General features: G+C 43.3%; 2 protein-coding genes across 7 annotated transcripts in view; both read left to right on the top strand.

The window, feature by feature from the left end:
• The window catches only part of LOC136997154 (putative uncharacterized protein DDB_G0282133), a 114,907-nt gene that overhangs the window by 40,154 nt on the left and 56,024 nt on the right, over positions 1 to 18,729 (top strand). The window lies entirely within an intron of this gene.
• On the top strand, positions 136 to 10,360 carry LOC105672269 (uncharacterized). 5 transcript variants are annotated; one of them, XR_010890281.1, is made up of 7 exons: positions 136 to 563; positions 678 to 827; positions 1,646 to 1,705; positions 9,277 to 9,341; positions 9,410 to 9,846; positions 9,996 to 10,080; positions 10,240 to 10,360. XR_010890281.1 is itself a non-coding variant. In XM_067355460.1 (6 exons), exons 1-6 carry the CDS (start codon positions 341 to 343, stop codon positions 9,761 to 9,763), a joined length of 777 nt encoding a protein of 258 aa, XP_067211561.1. In that variant the 5' UTR covers positions 136 to 340; the 3' UTR covers positions 9,764 to 10,360. The 5 variants fall into 5 exon arrangements, 2 of the variants coding, with proteins under 2 accessions (XP_067211561.1, XP_067210613.1); XR_010890213.1 differs by having other exon boundaries at positions 9,410 to 10,144; XR_010890179.1 differs by having other exon boundaries at positions 9,996 to 10,360.

An 18,729-nucleotide genomic window follows, 5' to 3' on the forward strand; every position in this document is an offset into this window, starting at 1 on the left:
GACCAAGAAAAAATATAAAACACCCCTTTTATAATTTATAAAGACTGGCGTCTAATCGTCCCATCATTTCTATTGATACCGCATGGCATGCGCAAAAGAGACTAACCTAACCTAACCTAACAATGAAAAACGTTGCTTACGTGGCTTACGTGTTAACACGTGCAAGTGCAAGACGTGCCAAGTGCCAAAACGCGCCAACAAAGTGATAACCTATCAAGAAAATTAAATTGATTTGTGTCAATCATTTAAATATTACAGAAAACATTACTTTCTCTGTAAGAAAATACAAAATAATAATACGTTTTGTTTAACATCATGTGTTTTATTGTGTTTTAATATAATGGCTTCCACGGATTATAAAAAGTGGTATGCCAAGGTTAAATATTACAATGGTGATGTGGAAGATATTTTGATACGTAAAATTAAAACTCAAGAGGGCAATCAATTTTCTCCCAAGCACTATAAAGACTTCAACAGCAATATTTTATATTCAGTTAAAACTGCAATGAATGATGTAGAAGGAAAAGAACAAAGATATTATGCCTATATTGGCAAGTTAGCAGGTATGATCTACAAAATAATTCTTAACACAAATTATTTTTATAAAAAATAGTAAATGTTCTGTAACATTTATAAACTGATATATATTAATTCGTTATTATATTCTTATTTCATAGGAAGTGTCACAGAATTAAATCAGGACAATAAAAGAATTGGTTGGCCTGCATGGCCTTCAGATATACTAGACGAACCTGATAACACTTCCCAAGATGAGAGACAGCAAAACGCATTTTCTTCAATTACAGCTTATCGTGAAAAAGCAGTAAGTAAGTTAATCATCTGGACATCGTGAGATGTGAGCACTTGTTATAGCTATATATATATATATTTCGAAATCTAAAAGCAACCTATGTCAAAATGTAAGGAATAGTTAAATCTTTTCTGTCAACAAATATATATAATTGAATTCTTTGCGTAAACTTTTATATATATATATATATATATATATATATATATATATATATATACATAAGAAAGAAATAACGGGAAAATTTAGTACTACCTGAAAAGTTGACAAAAAGGATTCAACTATTTCTTAAATTTTGACATAGGACGCTTTTTGAAATATAAACATTTAATGTTTAAGATGTACCCACTAAAGCATGGACATTTAATACATTATATAATTAAACATATTTAATAACTTCTTTTCTTTAAAATATATTTTATGCATATGCAGACACTAAAAAAGGGAAGAAAAAAGCAGTAGCAGAAGAATATCAGAAAATTTTATGTAATTATAATATCGAAAAAAATATTGATGAAAAAGATTTTTCTGAAAATATAACAATAGATTCTAGTGGACCTACTACTAAGAAATATTCACAATATCAAGAAAAATTATCAGTTGATCGTAATGTGTCTGTTGCACTTCAAGAATTGAAAAGTCTTTTAAATGAAAAAGTGCAGAAAATGGAAGAAAAAATAGAAGAAAGAATAGAAAACAGTAGCAAGATTATCGAAGAAAATATTATAGAAATTGTAAAAGAACCACTTTCACAAGCGTGTGAAGCTGTTTGTAGAATGGAGGAAATGTTGAGTAAGTTTAATTCAAGCACTTCGAATAATATTCTGTATGTTACAGAATGGTTACATAATTCACAAGATTATTCTGAATGTTACGACTTAATTCAATTATTATTAGGTGAGTAGAGTTAGTGAAACAATTAATTTTATCTTACATTCATAAATAATGTATTTGACATTTATAAACAATGATTTTAATTATTAAAATATTTGTGTACAATACAATAATCAACTCTTTCAAAAAAAGACAAGATGATAAAAATTTAAACTTAAATATAAAATTAATAATATAATTATATTCTATTTTTTTATTATTTTTTGTATATTTAAGTTTAAATTTGAATTGCACTATATCTTTGAAAGAGAAAACTTATAATTATTGTACGTAAATATTTCGACAATTAAAACCATTTGCATGTAATACATATTTCTTTTAATAATAGCTGTCATTAAAAAAATGTTTTCTTATTAAATATTTTAAAGTTTTTTGCGAACAAATCATGTTCATCAAGTTGTTTGATATGTCTATGCATGTCAATAAATCTGTCTTTTTAATTACATTCACTCATAGTTTTTAAAAAATATTAACTTTTTATTAATATTGTTACGTTCCCGTAGAACGTAATGGATCGGCCGATCAATTTGAGAATAATGTTCACTCACTCGAAAGACTCACACACACGAAATAAAGAACACTTCTTAACGAATTGAGAACTTTAATAGAACTTATTTACAATCTTTGCAACCAAAACCGATAAATACAAGAGAACTGTCAATACGCGTCCGCACAATTTGACAGCTCCTCCGAAACTAAACTGACAAACGTTGTTTACAAACAAGCGTCTCCTTAGAAACGAATCTTCTACTCTTTCTATAAGACTGACAGACTGTTGAGGATTGGTACGAATAAAAAGAATTGTTTGAAGAAAAATAGCACGAGATTTTTATTTGTATATACGGGAAGAAACCGGAAGTAAGATAGACAAGACCGACAGTGTAACAGTGAAGCGCTCACCGTCTACAGCGCCATACAGCGCCACCGCTCAACGGCATAGCGGGGCGTTTACATGACAACACCCCAACTTATCGTAAGCTACAATCTAAAAAGGAACTCAAGGAAATAAAGCTAAGGTACATTAATATCACTGGCCTGATGAGCCTTAGTGACTCATCCAAATGGCCCAAAAGTTAGGATGATGGTCAGTTGGACTGAAGGTCCAAACCAACTCTTTGGCTTACGATACTCTGCAGACCCATACGTTGAGCGCAGAATTTCTGCTTCTGGCCCGTCACTTCTTTGGTGAGACAGTCAGCTACATTTTCGGCAGTCGGAACGTGCAGTAATTCAATAGTTCCGTCGATCGCCTTTTCGCGTACATAGTGGTGTCGCGTATCAATGTGCTTGGTTCTGGCCCGATAACAGTCCGTAGTCGCGATGTCGAGGGCACTCCGGTTGTCACATTCGAGGTGAATTGCCTCAGCTTCCTCGAACTGCTCATGAAACTGCTTCAGCCAGACTGCTTCCTGCGTGGCCGTTGCCATGGCCATGTATTCTGCCTCGGTTGAGGACAGAGCTACCGTTGGTTGACGTTTGCTGAGCCATGAGATACTGCCTGTGCCCAGCATAAAAACGTATCCGGTGCATGACCGGCGGGTGTCCACATCCGAACCCCAGTCAGCATCAGCAAACCCATGGAGCTTCAGGTCATCGGAACGAATAAAAAGAATTGAATAATTAATTGTTCCTTTCAAATACCTGAAGATCCGCTTGACGGCGGTCCAGTGAACTTGTCCGTGGCTTGTGTTAAACCTGCTCACGTTCCCAACAGCAAATGCAATATCTGGTCGCGTTCCTTGAACCAGATACAAGAGACATCCTACAGCCTCTTGGTAGGGAATGTTACTTGTGTCTTCCCCTTCCTTCTTCATGTTGATTGACAGTTTTTCATTTGGAACGCTGGGAGTCGGCAACGGGTTCGCAAATTCCATTCCGAACCGCATCAACATGTTCTTGATGTACGACGATTGGTCAATTGCTATTCCATTATCTACGTATGTTATGTTGATTCCAACGCACGTTCGGGCTCGGCCCAAGTCTTTCATTTTGAAGTGAGTCCCCAACTCAAGCTTCAGGCGGTTCAGCACTTCCTTGTCCCGCCAAAAAATTAGAAAGTCATCAACGTAGATTGCCACGATGAGTGATGTATTCTTTGTGTGGTACACACACGGGTCCATTTTCGACTTCTCGAGCCCGTACGATCGTAAAACGTTGTCTAAAACGATGTTCCATTGACGACCACTCTGCTTCAAGCCGTACATAGCCCTCTTTAGCTTGCACACGCGACCACTTCCATCGCTGTACAAAGGCGGTTGCTCGATGAAGATTTCTTCATCTAAATCGCCTTGAAGGAAAGCAGTCACCGCATCCATCTGGTCAATTTTCATATTCCACTTTACGGCCAGTGCGATCAAGAGACGAATCGATGTGTAACGCACTACCGGAGAGAATGTCTCGACGTAGTCAAGTCCATACTTCTGAGAGCACCCCTTGGCAACCAGGCGAGCCTTGTATCGCAACACAGACCCATCCTCGGCGAGCTTTCTCTTGAACACCCATTTGGTCTTGATTGCTTTCCTACCCTCGGGTAGTTCCTCCAATGTCCACGTTCCGTTGGCTTCCATTGCTTGCATTTCTTCGTCCATCGCTAGTTTCCATTCAACAGCGTGCGGTCCAGCCAGCGCCTCTTCCGCTGTTTCAGGTTCGCCAGAACGCTCGATGTCTTCCGCTCGGTAGGTAACGTAGTCTCCGAGTCGTTCAGGTGGCTTCCGGGTTCGCCGCGATTTCCGCAATGCCTCTTCCGGTGATAGTTCGGGTTCGTTGCCTTCGATGTTGTTATCCGGCGTGCCTGTAGCCCGACCATCTGCAGCGTTGTTGACCGCGGTTTCGCCACCATCATTGCCTCGATCATCTTCGGGATCTCTCTGGCGTGCGCCCCCAACTCCTTTCGGTTGTTTTTCTGGCTTCTCTGGAATGACGTCGACATCATCTTCAATAAAATGTTTGACTATTACCTTTGCTTTCCGAGGTTCCAGGAACTTGACGTCACGGCTCACAAAAACCTTTCCGTTTTTGACGTCTAGGCACCGCATTGCCTTCTGCGTTTCCGAATATCCGACGAACACCAACTGCTTCGACTTTGGATCGAGCTTTTTTCTGTAGATTTCGGGGATGAGTACCATTACTGGCGTGCCGAAGATTTTCAAGTTTGACACGTCAATTCGTTTTCCACGCCATACTTCCTCTGGAACTTTTCTTCCAAGCGAACGGTTCACCGATCGATTGACGACGTAGGCTGCCATGTTAACCGCTTCAGCCCAAAAGCGTTTTTCCAATTCCGCATCAATGAGTAGGCACCTTCCACGTTCCACCAGTGTCCGGTTCATGCGTTCCGCTACACCATTTTGTTGGGGTGTGTAGGCGCATGACGTCTCGTGGATGATTCCAGCATTTTTGAAAAATGCCTTGTTGGCGCCGTTTACGAACTCAGTCCCGTTGTCGGACCTAATGCGCTTAACTCGTCGATCTGTCTGCCTTTCTACCATCTTCACGAAAGCCTTGAGGTTGTCACTCACCTCCGCTTTTGATTTTAGAAAATAGACGAATACCTTCCTGGAGAAATCGTCGATGAATGTCAACAGGTACCTGGCTCCTCCACTGGATGTCACTTCCATTGGCCCACATAAATCCGTGTGCACCAACTCCAGAATTTCCGTCGATTTAATTTCCGTATTCGACGAGTGAAATGGGGCCCGAGATTGTTTCCCCATCATGCACGTGATGCATTCCTTCACGTCTTCACCATTTCCGTCGAACTCGAGGCCGTCAACCAGGCCCTTTAACCGAATCATGTCGCCGATATTCAGGTGTCCGAGCTTCCTGTGCCAATCCATTGCATCTTTTTCCATTCCGTCGGCACCAACCATGTCGCCACTCGCCAGACGACACTCGATCGCATTGCTGTCTACCACGTACACACCATTCCGCATTTGCGCTTGCAGTAATTTCTGACCTCTTGGGTTGTAAATCCGGCAGTCTGTTCCATCGAACTGTACCTTGTTTCCAGCTGCTGTGATTTTCGCCACTGACAGCAAATTTGCCGCCAATTGCGGCACGTAGAGCACCTCCTTCATTTGGATGTTCACACCGTCGATTGACACTAGCACCATGCCGCTACCAAGCACCTTCAACTTCTGGTTGTTGGCGGTCAAAATTTCCGGGAAATTTCCTGGCCGAAAATTCTGCAGGATGTTTCGGTGCGGCGTCATGTGTCTCGACGCTCCGCTGTCCAGGTACCAGTTCGTGCTGGCCACCATTCGATCGTTCACCATGAATGCATTCGTCAGCTTCGCGTTCTCCGATTGAGCTTTCGGTTTCGATTTGCATTCGGACCGCTTGTGACCGACCTTGCCACAGTTGTAGCATTTAAAACCGAATTTCTTTTTGTCCGATTTCTTTCCGCCGCTTGCGCCAGCTTTCGGATGACCTAGGAGTGCTGACGATGACTCACCTTGATGGCCTCTGTCCACATCGAGCAATTTGGTCTTTACACTATCGGTGGTCAGTGCCACTCCGCTACTTTCCAGTCCGAGAATGAGCGGACGATACTCCTCACCGAGTCCAGCCAGCATAATCGCACCGATCCACTCGTCAGTGATCGCGAATCCGATGCCAACCAATTTATTCGCCGTTGATGAAATCTCCGATATGTATTCCGTCATTGAGTTACATTCATCGCGGCGCACGGTGATGAGATGCCTCAGCAGCGTTATTTTCCGTGTGAGACCTTTGTCGTCGAACAGATGTTTCAACGCCGTCCAGACGCCAATCGCCGTCGTGTGACCTTGGATGTGCACGTAAAGTGATTCTTCCACCGAAACAATAATCCGAGCTCTCGCTTTTTTAACTTTTGTTGGGTCGGTTTCAGTGTTCGCTTCTGCAATCGTGCCATCGAGTTCCTCGAATTCAAGAACACTTTGCATTGCAAACTGCCACGTATGGTAGTTTTCCGAGCCGCGGAGTTTTTCGATAACAAATTCTTTTCCCATTGTTTCGATTCTAACCTTTTCACACGCGAGCTCAATACGATAGGTTAACCATGTAATTCCGCAATTTTGCCGAAATATTACTTTGCACAACAAAATACCGACAATTCCACTAATTTCTAATTCCCTGGGCCCATAACCTGTTGAGGATTGGTACGAATAAAAAGAATTGTTTGAAGAAAAATAGCACGAAATTTTTATTTGTATATACGGGAAGAAACCGGAAGTAAGATAGACAAGACCGACAGTGTAACAGTGAAGCGCTCACCGTCTACAGCGCCATACAGCGCCACCGCTCAACGGCATAGCGGGGCGTTTACATGACAACACAGACTAACGTTATTTACAAATAAGCGTCTCCCTGGAGACGAATCTTCTGCTCTCAATGAGATGAAATACAGGGACGCAACACTATCCCCCTCGTCTTCAGATTGTCGTCCCGACATTCTAATTCATTTTTTTGATCTTCAATTAAACTCCTAGCTCTCTTCTAGCTTGAGTTTAAATTTCTTGATCCATCGATGTCCAAGTCTTTAATAAGCTTCTCTGCCCTACCCTGAGCTGCTGCTACAGGTTACCAGGCAACTTATTTCCTCTGACTTAATCGATTTTTAAAATCTTTGTATGTTCTTCGTGAAGCTTCGGACAAGAGGGGGGTATTCACCGTGGTCCCATCGTCTTAAAAGACTCCTCAAGTCCCTGCCTCGGCATTTGCCCTGCGGCTCACGGGAAAACCACGGCTCAAAAACCGTGAGCGAGACAGTCTTCGTCAAATTCGTCGTCAACTTCTTATAGAATCACTTCAGTTTCCATTTTCATTTCATTCTTTCTAAAATAAATAAATAAGAACGATCAAAACAAGTAACTTATTCAATAAAAAGAAAACAATTACTATCAATACAGAATTTATCTTTTATAAAAAGGAGCTAATCTATCAGCATGGACAACTTTCTGTCTGTGTCTGTTAGATTTTTGAATTCTAAATACAACATTACTAAGTTTATTAATTACTTTATAAGGACCCTCCCAATGACTTTGTAATTTAGGTGCTTTTCCTTTAACTCTACGAGGATTATAAAACCACACATCTTGACCTTCTTCAAAATTAATTTGTCGAGCTTTCTGATCATAACGAGCTTTAGTACGAAGTGAACGAAAATTCAAACGTTGACGAGTTTCTCTATGAACTTCCTCTAATTTATCTTTTAATTTATAACCTAAATCTGAATTTTCAATATTTAATCTATTTCGCGACGCGGAACTCTCTCTCTGATTCCTAATTTCGCTATTTCGTGACGCGGAACTCTCTCCCTGATTCCTAATTTCGCTATTTTGTGACACGGAACTCTCTCCTTGATTCCTAATTTCGCTATTATTAAAACGACTTAGCTGGACTATATCTTGTTCCAAACGATGCAGTTCTGTCCGTATCTGCTCCTGTTCAACTCGTCGTTCCTCTCGGAGTTGTCCTAGCTCCTCCAGGATTGTACGCAGCATTTCCGACTCAGCCGAAACCACTGCCGTTTCATTTGACACCGCCGCAGCTTGAGTACGCGTCCTCCTTGGTGAATGGACTGTGGACATGTCGTTCGCCGATCCCGGACGAGCCCCCAAAATGTTACGTTCCCGTAGAACGTAATGGATCGGCCGATCAATTTGAGAATAATGTTCACTCACTCGAAAGACTCACACACACGAAATAAAGAACACTTCTTAACGAATTGAGAACTTTAATAGAACTTATTTACAATCTTTGCAACCAAAACCGATAAATACAAGAGAACTGTCAATACGCGTCCGCACAATTTGACAGCTCCTCCGAAACTAAACTGACAAACGTTGTTTACAAACAAGCGTCTCCTTAGAAACGAATCTTCTACTCTTTCTATAAGACTGACAGACTAACGTTATTTACAAATAAGCGTCTCCCTGGAGACGAATCTTCTGCTCTCAATGAGACGAAATACAGGGACGCAACAATATTTTTCAATTTTTTTCATAAATATTTCACATTATTGTTCAATGTTGTGTTACAGTTTATTCAACTTGCTATTTGTGAAGTATGTGCACACTTAGGCTGCGTTCCGATATTCACTGCAAGCAACTGCAAGTACTGAAAATCTATAGTATACGTAACGTAGACTTGCAGTGAATATCGGAACCAGCCTCTAGTTAAAAGCAAAAAGCAATTACAAATATTCAGCATTGCTGAAGAAACGAGCATTTCTATTTATTCTAGATTAGAATACATTTAGCAAGCTCTTATTGAGCACTTTTAGTGAACAATTGTTTGTAATTAATTTAAAGTCTAAAATCTAAAATCATATACTAATCACGAACAGCTGTTCAGTATGCTTTCAATGAGCTGTTGTCATACTAAATGCATCCATTATAAGAAGTTCATAAATCCAAGCAATTTTTTTTTTTTTTTTGGTAATATTGATACGTTAGTTTCTGAAAAATAATCCATCTTTCTAAGATATTCACAAATTGCTTTTAGCTTAATCGTACATAATTTATTCATAGGCATTGTTTTAACACTAATTGTTATAATAAATAAATATAAAATTGATTATAATTTTACAGAAAAGATATGCAACTTTGGAGATAGACTCAGCACCAGCAGTATGTCTTCAGAAATAGAAAATAAGGTAAGTTAATTTTTTTGTAGTAGTTTTTTTTATAAAACATTTTGCAACTAATTATTTTATTTTATCAGGTTCATCTTGGCAGTGGTTTCTATTGCACAAATGCAGGTTTCGCAGCTATAAAAGCAGCAAAAAATGATTGCGACTGGGCTGCAGCCCTTCTTATTGGAGTTTTCGGCGAAAATGCTAAATTAATGAGGATTTATCCTAGAAAAGAAGGATTAAAAAAATTTCCACTTGGATTCCTGATGCTAGCTCAAAGTAAATATTCAATTGTTATGAAAGAAATACTATCTTTTTCTTATTATTATTTATCTCTTGTTTTTTATTTTATAGACTTGTTCAGAGAGCGATTGAAAAATGATAATTATGAAGGTGACATTGATCAAATGATCAAATTACTGCCAGCTTATCTCTCAGATTGAGCGCTAGATCTTGGAGGAGGAAGAAGTACATCCTCTCGTGCAAAACACTCGAAGAAATATAAATATAAAAATATATCGCAGAGGTCAATTAAAATTTCAGATTTTACTAAAAATATAAATAAAAAAGCAATACAATTTTTGGTAATTATTTCATAATAATGACCAGAAATTGTGTAATTATTTATTTCCATAAAAATATAAGTAAAAAAATTTTTTTGTTTACTTTATTTAGGACAGAAAAGGAGACAACAGTAGCAGATCCATCAATAGTTTCAACTGTTACATCTGTAACTTCAACTGTTTTACAGAAGCCATTGGTATTTAAGAACAAAAAATCAAACTTTGCCAAATTTCAAAAAAAAGATATCGATTCAATTGAAAGTAATAATAATTTAAACATAATAAACTTGATTTGTACTTTTTTAAAAATATTTATAGTTTTATTCTTTGATTAATTGCTCGTTCTTTTTTTTCAGATACATAATCATATATGAACACACATCAAGACATCTTAAATATCTTAAATATAATCAGACTCGGACCGGAATTACTCAGAACCGTAATCGTTTTGTAGTAAATAAACAAACACAAAATGTTTTCTGCAGTTGACTATTTTTTTTATCAGTTAAATATTATTTGCAGTATTTTTTTTACTTTTTTTCCGGTTCCGGTCCGGTCTCTAATTCTAACTAAAATATATATATTAATAAAATATTTTACAAATATTGTAAAAAAAAAATAAAATATAAAACAATAAAAATAAAAATATTTTTATTTATTATTATTTATTTACTTTAATTTTTTAAGGCTCATCTGTATAAGAAGCAGACGCGGATCGCAAATCGCAAGATTAGACGCAGCAAATTGGGAACCTCAAAACTTCTGTGCGTCCTGCGTATTGAAGCCTGCGACTGTAAACTACCGAAAATACGTCACTGCGTCTAATCTTGCGATCTGCAACCCGCGTCTTGCATCTTATATAGATGAGCCTTTTTACTTTTCAATAACGTTTTCATAACGCTTCAATAACGCTTCATTATTTTTCGTTCACATTTGCTAAGAACCTGCCGGGGACTCGATGACCCTTTGTTAACACTTCCTCAGGAGCTCGATAACGCTCCGTTTACATTCGAGAATGTTTTGTTCACGTTTGTCGAAGAGTTTAATGATACTTTGTTAACGCTTTTTTAACGCTTAATAACCACTTTCTTTACGTCCCGATGTCTCAATTTTCGCTTATTTGATGTTTCGTTTACGCTTCCATCACTCTCCCTTTACATTAGATTTACTCTCCAATTTACGCTTTGTTAACGCTTGTTTTACATTTTATTTTCACCAGGGAATTCTGTTGAAATTGTTTTAAAAAATAATCTTAAGTTTTATCTTTACAATTGGATATTTCTCGAAGATGTCTTTGCTCAATAAAGCGATATTAAATTTGAATAAATAATTTTAAACATCAAACTTCAAGCTTTATATTTGTACACATATTTGTACAAATTTGCGTAACATAAAAAATTTGTATAACTACTTTGAATTGTTCAAATTTATAAATTTTTAAGATTTAAATCTTTTTTAAAATTTTCACGTCGCTTTCTAATGCAAAAAAACTCCTCCTCTTCGAAAAACAAGAAATATGTAAGTAAAGTAATGTGAAACCCTTGATTCGATTTAATCAAGCTGATATCTGCAATAATTTTTACTTTATTTATTAAACTATTTATTCAATAGTTATATACAAATTAAATACTTCAGACTATATGGAAGCGATATATTAAAAGAAAAAACAAAATTGTGTTAATTTTAGGAAAAAGATTATATTTTTATTTGTGACTTGAAACAAATAATTTCAGCTTATATAATTTTTAACATATACATAGCTTAAAGAAACAATTACATATTAAACACGTTGTGTTTTATAAAATCTTATAAAACTAAATGTAGTATTTAGATTTTGTGTATATATAATATATATTGTGAATACATATAGTATTTTAAATTGCATATTAACTTCTATGTCTAGTATGGATATTTTAAACAAATGTCATATTATTATTACCCATTATATTTGCATGCTTTTAATAGGTTCGATGGAATTAATTGTTTCATTAATTACAGCAACGACTTTGTCATTGTCCATTATTGTCATGTGAGTGCTTTCAACATAGTGTATTTCTATTTTTCCTTTAGTAATCTGCAAGTAACTTTATATTAATTATAACTGTTCTGCTGTATCAATTATTTTTTTATATATTTCAATTACCTTGTGCAAGCCATAGTCTTCTTGAGGAAAAAGTAACGAATATGTCGTGGGCTTCAGAAGTATTATAGGTGATTCGATTTTCGGTACTTGTGTCACATCGTATTCATGAAGACCGTTCAAATGCTTATATATTGTTGTGCACAAAGCTTTTCTTTTGTCAATCATTACTTGTGAATAAGCCGAAGAAACATGTTTCAAAAAAATTTCTAACTTTTCGTCCCAATTAGTATTGGTACATTTGTTTAACTCCAACACAAACTGAAAAGATTAGATTTGTGAATTTTGCCGAGAAGTCCATCATTTCAGACCTTCATCAACGACTATATATACCTTTCCACTAGCTGCTGGTTGAAACAAATCCATTATACCCAAAAGAACATTATTCTGAAATTCATCTAACGCAGTGAAAGGACAAATTATATTAGCCATTGCCTTTATATGCTCGGGTGCTCCATCGATGAGTATCAATCGGCCTTTGAGATTCATTTCTTCTAACTTCCGCGCTAATTCAATTGCAATTATCGATCCATACGAATAGCCGACTAGTACAAAATTCTGTGGCAATTTTTGTTCTCTGCTCAAAATGTGCTAGAAACACATAAAAAACAGTAAAACATAAAAAAACTTAACAGAAAAAAATGGGATTAAAAATATCTTGAACTGTAATCTTGTTATCATTGTATTCTGGCATGCAGTATTTTATTGTATCACAATCTGTTTCCTTCTTTCTACTGAAACCGTGTGAGCTTCGGCGGACGCGGATTAGCTCGCCGGAATCCAGGTTCGGTCGGTTGGGGGTATGTCAAATAAACCAAATACTCGTTTATCAGAAAAATAATGAAACAGTGTTTATTGAGAAAGATGTTGATACGATTTGCCTCGAATGATCTGCTACAATGCTCGTGCATACATGCGAAGCGTGCGTAAGATGAATTTGAAATAGTATATAAATTAGCCAAATATCGGTGAAGTAATTAACAAGTGATAGCGGAATAGTTCTTTAAAGCGGCGTGAAACGAATACAGAGTAGCGTGAAGATAAATGCAAGACATCGGCAAAGGCGAAATAATTATTTAAGCAATGGTGAAATAATTATTTTAAAGCGGCGCAAAATCTAAAAGCGAAAGCACGTGGAAATACATGCAAGATATCGGCAAAATGAAATAATTATTCGAGCGGCGGCGAAATAATTATTTAAGGCGGCGTGAAATAAATGCGAAGTATACGTGAAAGTCAATGCGAAGTATCGTAATAAAGAAATAATTATTTGAGGCGACGGTGGAATAATTATTTAGTATGACGTGAGGCGTCCTGGTGCGGTCGGCGAGAGCGCAAGCGCGGGCGATCGTGTCGCAACGGTTGGTACGAGACGGAGCGCTCGTCGGTGAGTGCGTTCGTAGTATCGCGAGTCTGTTCGATCGTAGATCGATGCGGACTATTCGGCGGCGCGGATTGGTCGACGCGGTGTTGCTTGCCGGACGGATTATCGTTATGAAATCCCGGCGAATAAACGCGGTGTGCGGACTTAGGCTGCCGATTACGTTCGGCGGGAGTACGAGGATGCTCGTACGAAGACGGAATTTAGAATAGCGACCTGGCTAGGTATGCGGAAATGTCCGCAATACAGAGTTCGGTGGCCTAGAGGAACCAAGTACGCTTGGCGGGTATACGAAGATATTCGTATGCGGGAGCAAAGATTACCGAGGACGCTCGGCGATACACGAGGATTCTCGTGTGCTGGTAAAGGCATAGAGTCCGAGTATGCTCGGTCGGGACTACGAGGACACTCGTAGCAGGTTTGTTCGCTGTCGATCAGCGAACGGAGTCTGGTGAGAAGACGTTCAGCCGGGCCTCTTTTATACCCGGCTGGCGGCCGAATGATTTCGAATCGGCAAGCATCGGCGGTTTCGGCGGCGAGTCCCCCACAATACGGAATTTCGGAACGGTCGGGTGTGGGGGATTTTCGGCGGTTGACCGCCGCTGTTTTTGATGCGAAATTTATCGGCGCGCGATGCGCCCTTGGTGGGCTACGGACGATGTACGGTCCGTAGCCGTAACGATGCAGCGGGCTGCATCGTTACATCACCCCCCTTCTTGGGGAGCCGGAAGCCTGCGGAGGCAGCTGACGGCTGGTGAGGAGTCGCCCCTCCCTGGAGAACAGGAGCTTGTATCTCCTGCCGTCGGTGGTCCGGAGCTTATACCGTCTCGACTTCATTACCGAGAAGTACGGTATTGCCGCGAACGCTCGTGGGGCGTACTCCACCATGATGGGTGGTGGAGACGCCGGATCCCATCTCGGCGGTGGCGGCGGTGGTGCAGCGGAGGCCGGTGGTGGCCATATGACGGCGGCGGCTGGCGTCGTTGTCGCGGCGGCTGGTGTTGGCCGGGATGCGGCGGCTGCGGGTGCGGCAAGGGCCGTTGGCGGCCGAGTTCCAACGACCGTCTGAACGGCCATTGGCGGCCGAGGTCCAATGACCGAAGTCGTCGGCATTGGGCCGCTCCAGGGTCGTATCCTTACGGCCCTGGTCGGCTTGGTCCGTGCGGTGATCGGTGCGGTGACCGCGGATCTTCGCTCCGGTAGCGGCGTGTGCGTGGCATTGCACACGTCGCCCGGAGACTTCTGCTTTTTTCCTCGCGGCACCGGTGGTGGTGGTGTCGCCAAAAATATCGCCTTTCGGCGATTTTCAGCGTCGGAACGCTGTATTAACGTCCCCACTCGGGGGACGGTGCGGAACGGCTGCGACGTCATCGCGGCCTGTCGAGGCTCCTCGGTCAAGAGGGCCTCGATTGCGCTCAAGATGTTCTTATTGCTCATCTTGAACAAGTGATCTGGCTTCCTGGAATCGGCCTTTATATAGTCCGATTCCCCGGAATTGCGGACTTTATCTTTAACTGGGGGGGTCTCATCCCCGTTTCCCGGTTTTAAGTCTTGCGCGTGGATGCGCCTTAGCCATCGCCCCCTCTTATCACGCAAATCATATATGACGGGGGTGATGATCCGGCCTACTTTGTAGGGGCCGGTGTACTTCGGCGCGAGTTTGGCGTTTACGCCGGCGGCCTTGTTCGACAGGGGGTGCTCGCGGCGCCAAACTGTCTCGCCGATCTTAGGCCGCCAATCGCGATGCCGCAGATTATAATACGGTTCCTGCCGTTGGAAGGCTCGTGCGAGGTTTCCTGTCATTAGCTCCCGGGCCTCGTCTAGATGGCGCCGCCAGGTGGTAGTCGGAATCGGCGCGTTCGGGTGCGTTCGGTCTTCCGGATTCGGCGGTGCTAACTCGCGCCCGTAATTTGCGAAGGCGGGCGTAAATCCGGTGGCGTCGTGCGCCGCGCTATTGTACGCATATTGTAGCGCGAGAATGTGGCGGTCCCACAGGCGATGATCGCGCTCGACAAACTGCGCGATCATGGTTTTGACCGTTCGATTGGTCCGCTCCACGGGATTGCACTGCGGCGTGTATATCGGCGTTGTGCGATGCGTTATGCCAAACGATTTTAACAGGCTGGTGAATTGGCGCGATATGAATTGTTTCCCGTTGTCGGATATGACCATTTCGGGGCAGCCGTGCCGATATATTATGCGTTCGGCAACGGTCTTGCTAATGATTTCCCCGGTAGCTCGGCGCAAGGGCTGCAATTCGACCCACTTCGTGAATCGATCCTGCAGTACGAAGAGCCACGAATGCCCGTTTGTAGATCGCGGCAGAGGCCCCACTAGGTCGATCGTGACCTGTTGCCACGGGGCCGTGACATTGTGCGCATGAGCGCGGCCGGCGGGTTTGCCCTGATAGGGCTTGTACGCGAGACATTTTTCGCAGCCCCGAACATAGCGGGCGATGTCTCGGAACATGCCGGGCCAGTAATAACGGCGGGTGACGCGGTGGATTGTCTTCGCGACGCCTAAATGCCCGGCGGTCGGTTCGTCGTGGAATCGCTGGATCGTTCTCTCTCGCTCGGAGCGAGGGAGACAGCGCTTCCACTGTTCGTCTTCCGTGTGGTCGCGGAACTCTAGATCGTGACGTATATGCCGGTAGAGTTTACCCTCGCGTATGGCGTAGTCGGGGTAATTTTTCGGCTCTTTCTTAATCTTCTTTATCAACCCGCGGTACCAGGCGCAGGCGGCTGGCTGAACGGCGCAGACCTCGGGTTCGCGAGAGAGCGCGTCGGCAACTTTATTCAACGCTCCGCGACGGTACTGGATATCGAAATGATATTGCTGGAGCTCGAAGAGCCAGCGCCCCAATCGGCCGGTGGGGGTTTCGAGGTTTTTGAGCCAACGCAGTGACTGATGGTCCGTGATCACCGTGAAAGAGTACCCCTCTAGGTAGTCTCTCATACGGCGGATTCCCCAGACGACCGCGAGGCATTCTAGCTCGGTAGCACTATAGTTTTTCTCGGCGGCGTTTAGTGTGCGGCTTGCGTACGCGATTACGCGTTCGCCCTCGGCGAAGTTTTGTGTCAAAACGGCGCCGAGGCCGTAGTTGCTTGCGTCGGTTTGTAAGCTAAACGGTAACCGGAAGTCGGGACAGGCGAGTACGGGCGCTGTTATTAGTGCCCTCTTGAGGGCGTTGAAGGCGTTTTCCTCCTCCGATCCCCATTGCCAGCGCGCGTTTTTACGGGTTAGCCGCGTGAGCGGCGCGGAGAGGGTGGAAAAGTTTTCCACAAAACGGCGGTACCATGACGCCATGCCGAGAAATTGACGGACCTTCCGGATGGTAGTAGGAGCGGGCCATTGAGCGACCGCGCTTATTTTAGCGGGGTCGGTGTGGATGCCGTCCCGCGTTATTATATGGCCGAGGTAGGCTAGCTCGCTTCGGCAGAAGTGGCACTTTTCTGGGTTGAGGCGTAATTTGGCCTCTCTGAGTCGCCGAAACACTTCGGCTAAGTGTCGTAAGTGTTCGGAGAAAGTGGCACTGACGATTATTACATCGTCTAGATATACGAACACATTTGGTTCTAACGCGGGGCCTAGCACGGTATCGAGGAGGCGCTGGAAGGTACCGGGAGCGGAATGCAGTCCGAAGGGCATGACGCGGAATTGCATTAGCCCTCTCCCCGGAATGGTGAACGCGGTAATAGGTCGGCTCTCGACGGTTAGTGGCACTTGCCAATACCCGCTTTTTAAGTCGAGCGTGGATAGGTACTTTGCTCCCCGTAATTTATCCAATGTGGCTGTTATGTGCGGGAGGGGGTAGGCGTCGCGTTCGGTTACGGCGTTGACTTTTCTAAAGTCTATGCAAAACCGGGGTTTGCCGTCCTTTTTTTTTACTATCACCACAGGCGAGCTCCACGCGCTCTGTGATGGTTCGATTACCCCCTCTCGCTCCATTTCATCAACCGCCTCGTCGATGATACTTTGCATGGCCGGGTTACGGGGGCGGTACCTCTGTTTAATCGGTCGGGTGTCCGTTAATCGCAGGTGATGTTCGATTCGGTCGGTAGGCCCGGCGATGCCCTGAAATAGCGCGAGTTCCCGCTCTAGGAAGTCGCGTAATTGTTGCGTTTCTTCCCCGGTGCGCGGTGTCAGGCCGTCGGATATCGCGCCGATGTTACCGGAGAGCGCGAGTTTTGGCAACGGCGGTGGCGGTAGCGTTATCCCCAGATAGGCCCACAGATCTACCCCTATCAACATCTCGGTCCCCAACGCCGGAAGTACTTGGAAGTCGTGAGAGAAGCTCTCTCCTTCCATCTGGATCGTGAGTCGAAAACTCTCGGTGATCGGAGCGGATCCGCCGTCAGCTACCGTGACGTGTTCGCGTATGGCGCGAGGGCGATAGCCCTTTCCTAAAACGTATTCGGCGATTGTTCGGTTAATAAAAGACCGGTCGGAGCCCGAGTCGAGAAGGGCGGTAATTATCTTTCCGCAGCACGTGATTTCAACGTGTGGACGCGGCCGAAAGATAATTTCTAGTAGGGCCGGTCGGCGGCCGCCGTCGCCCCGGCCCGCGTGGCGTTTCCCGCCGGCGGATGACAATCGCGAGAGTATACGCCGTCCTTCCCGCACTGCGAGCAGAACTTGCGAGGCGGCTGCTTGCAATTGAGCCGAGTATGGCCCCGTTGCTTGCAACGCCAGCAACATTCCTCTCGCTTATACTCGGTGGTAGCCATGCTCCGGGCTTCGGCGGGCTTCCGGTCGCGCTGCCGGCGTTGCGCGATGAGCTCCTCGTACTCCGCGGCTCGATCGGATAACTCGTCGAAATTGATCGCGTCGTGTGGACGAATATATAAACGGTATTCTGGATCCATATTTTCAATTAAGAGATCGAGCGTCTCTGCTTCGGAATACCCCCCCGCGCGGCGCGCGAGGGTGAGTACGGCGGTCGAGAATTTCGCGAAATCTTCGTCGGGTAGCTGGCGGCGGTTCGTGGCTTCCTTACGAAGGCGGGCCTGGTAGCGTCGCGGAAGATAGTGGCCGCGAAATTCGGCCACAAAATCGGCCCATGTTGCCCACGCGTGGCGTCGGTTCCGGTACCACAATAGTGGTTCGCCTTTTAGGATCTCGGGTAGGCCGAGGAGGAGGTGGTCTCCGGAGTATCGGTAGATTCTTCGGAGCTCCTCAATTCGCTCGAGAAAGGCGATTGGTTCTTTGCCATTGAAATGGCACCCCCATTTCCGGATTTGATCCATTGCTTTTGCAGGATCGAACGGGCTGGCAATGGGGGTCGGGGGGTTCGGTGCCGAGTAATAGCTGGCCCGGTCGTCGTCG

The sequence above is a fragment of the Linepithema humile genome, chromosome 1, assembly GCF_040581485.1.
Source record: "Linepithema humile isolate Giens D197 chromosome 1, Lhum_UNIL_v1.0, whole genome shotgun sequence".
In the NCBI taxonomy this organism is placed as follows: Eukaryota; Metazoa; Arthropoda; class Insecta; order Hymenoptera; family Formicidae; genus Linepithema; species Linepithema humile.

Coding starts and splice junctions, on each gene's coding strand:
- LOC105672269 (XM_067354512.1), top strand. CDS start 341: ATGGCTTCCACGGATTATAAAAAGTGGTATGCCAAGGTTAAATATTAC. Junction 564..677: donor CTATATTGGCAAGTTAGCAG/GTATGATCTACA, acceptor CTTATTTCATAG/GAAGTGTCACAGAATTAAAT. Junction 828..1,645: donor TTATCGTGAAAAAGCAGTAA/GTAAGTTAATCA, acceptor TGTATGTTACAG/AATGGTTACATAATTCACAA.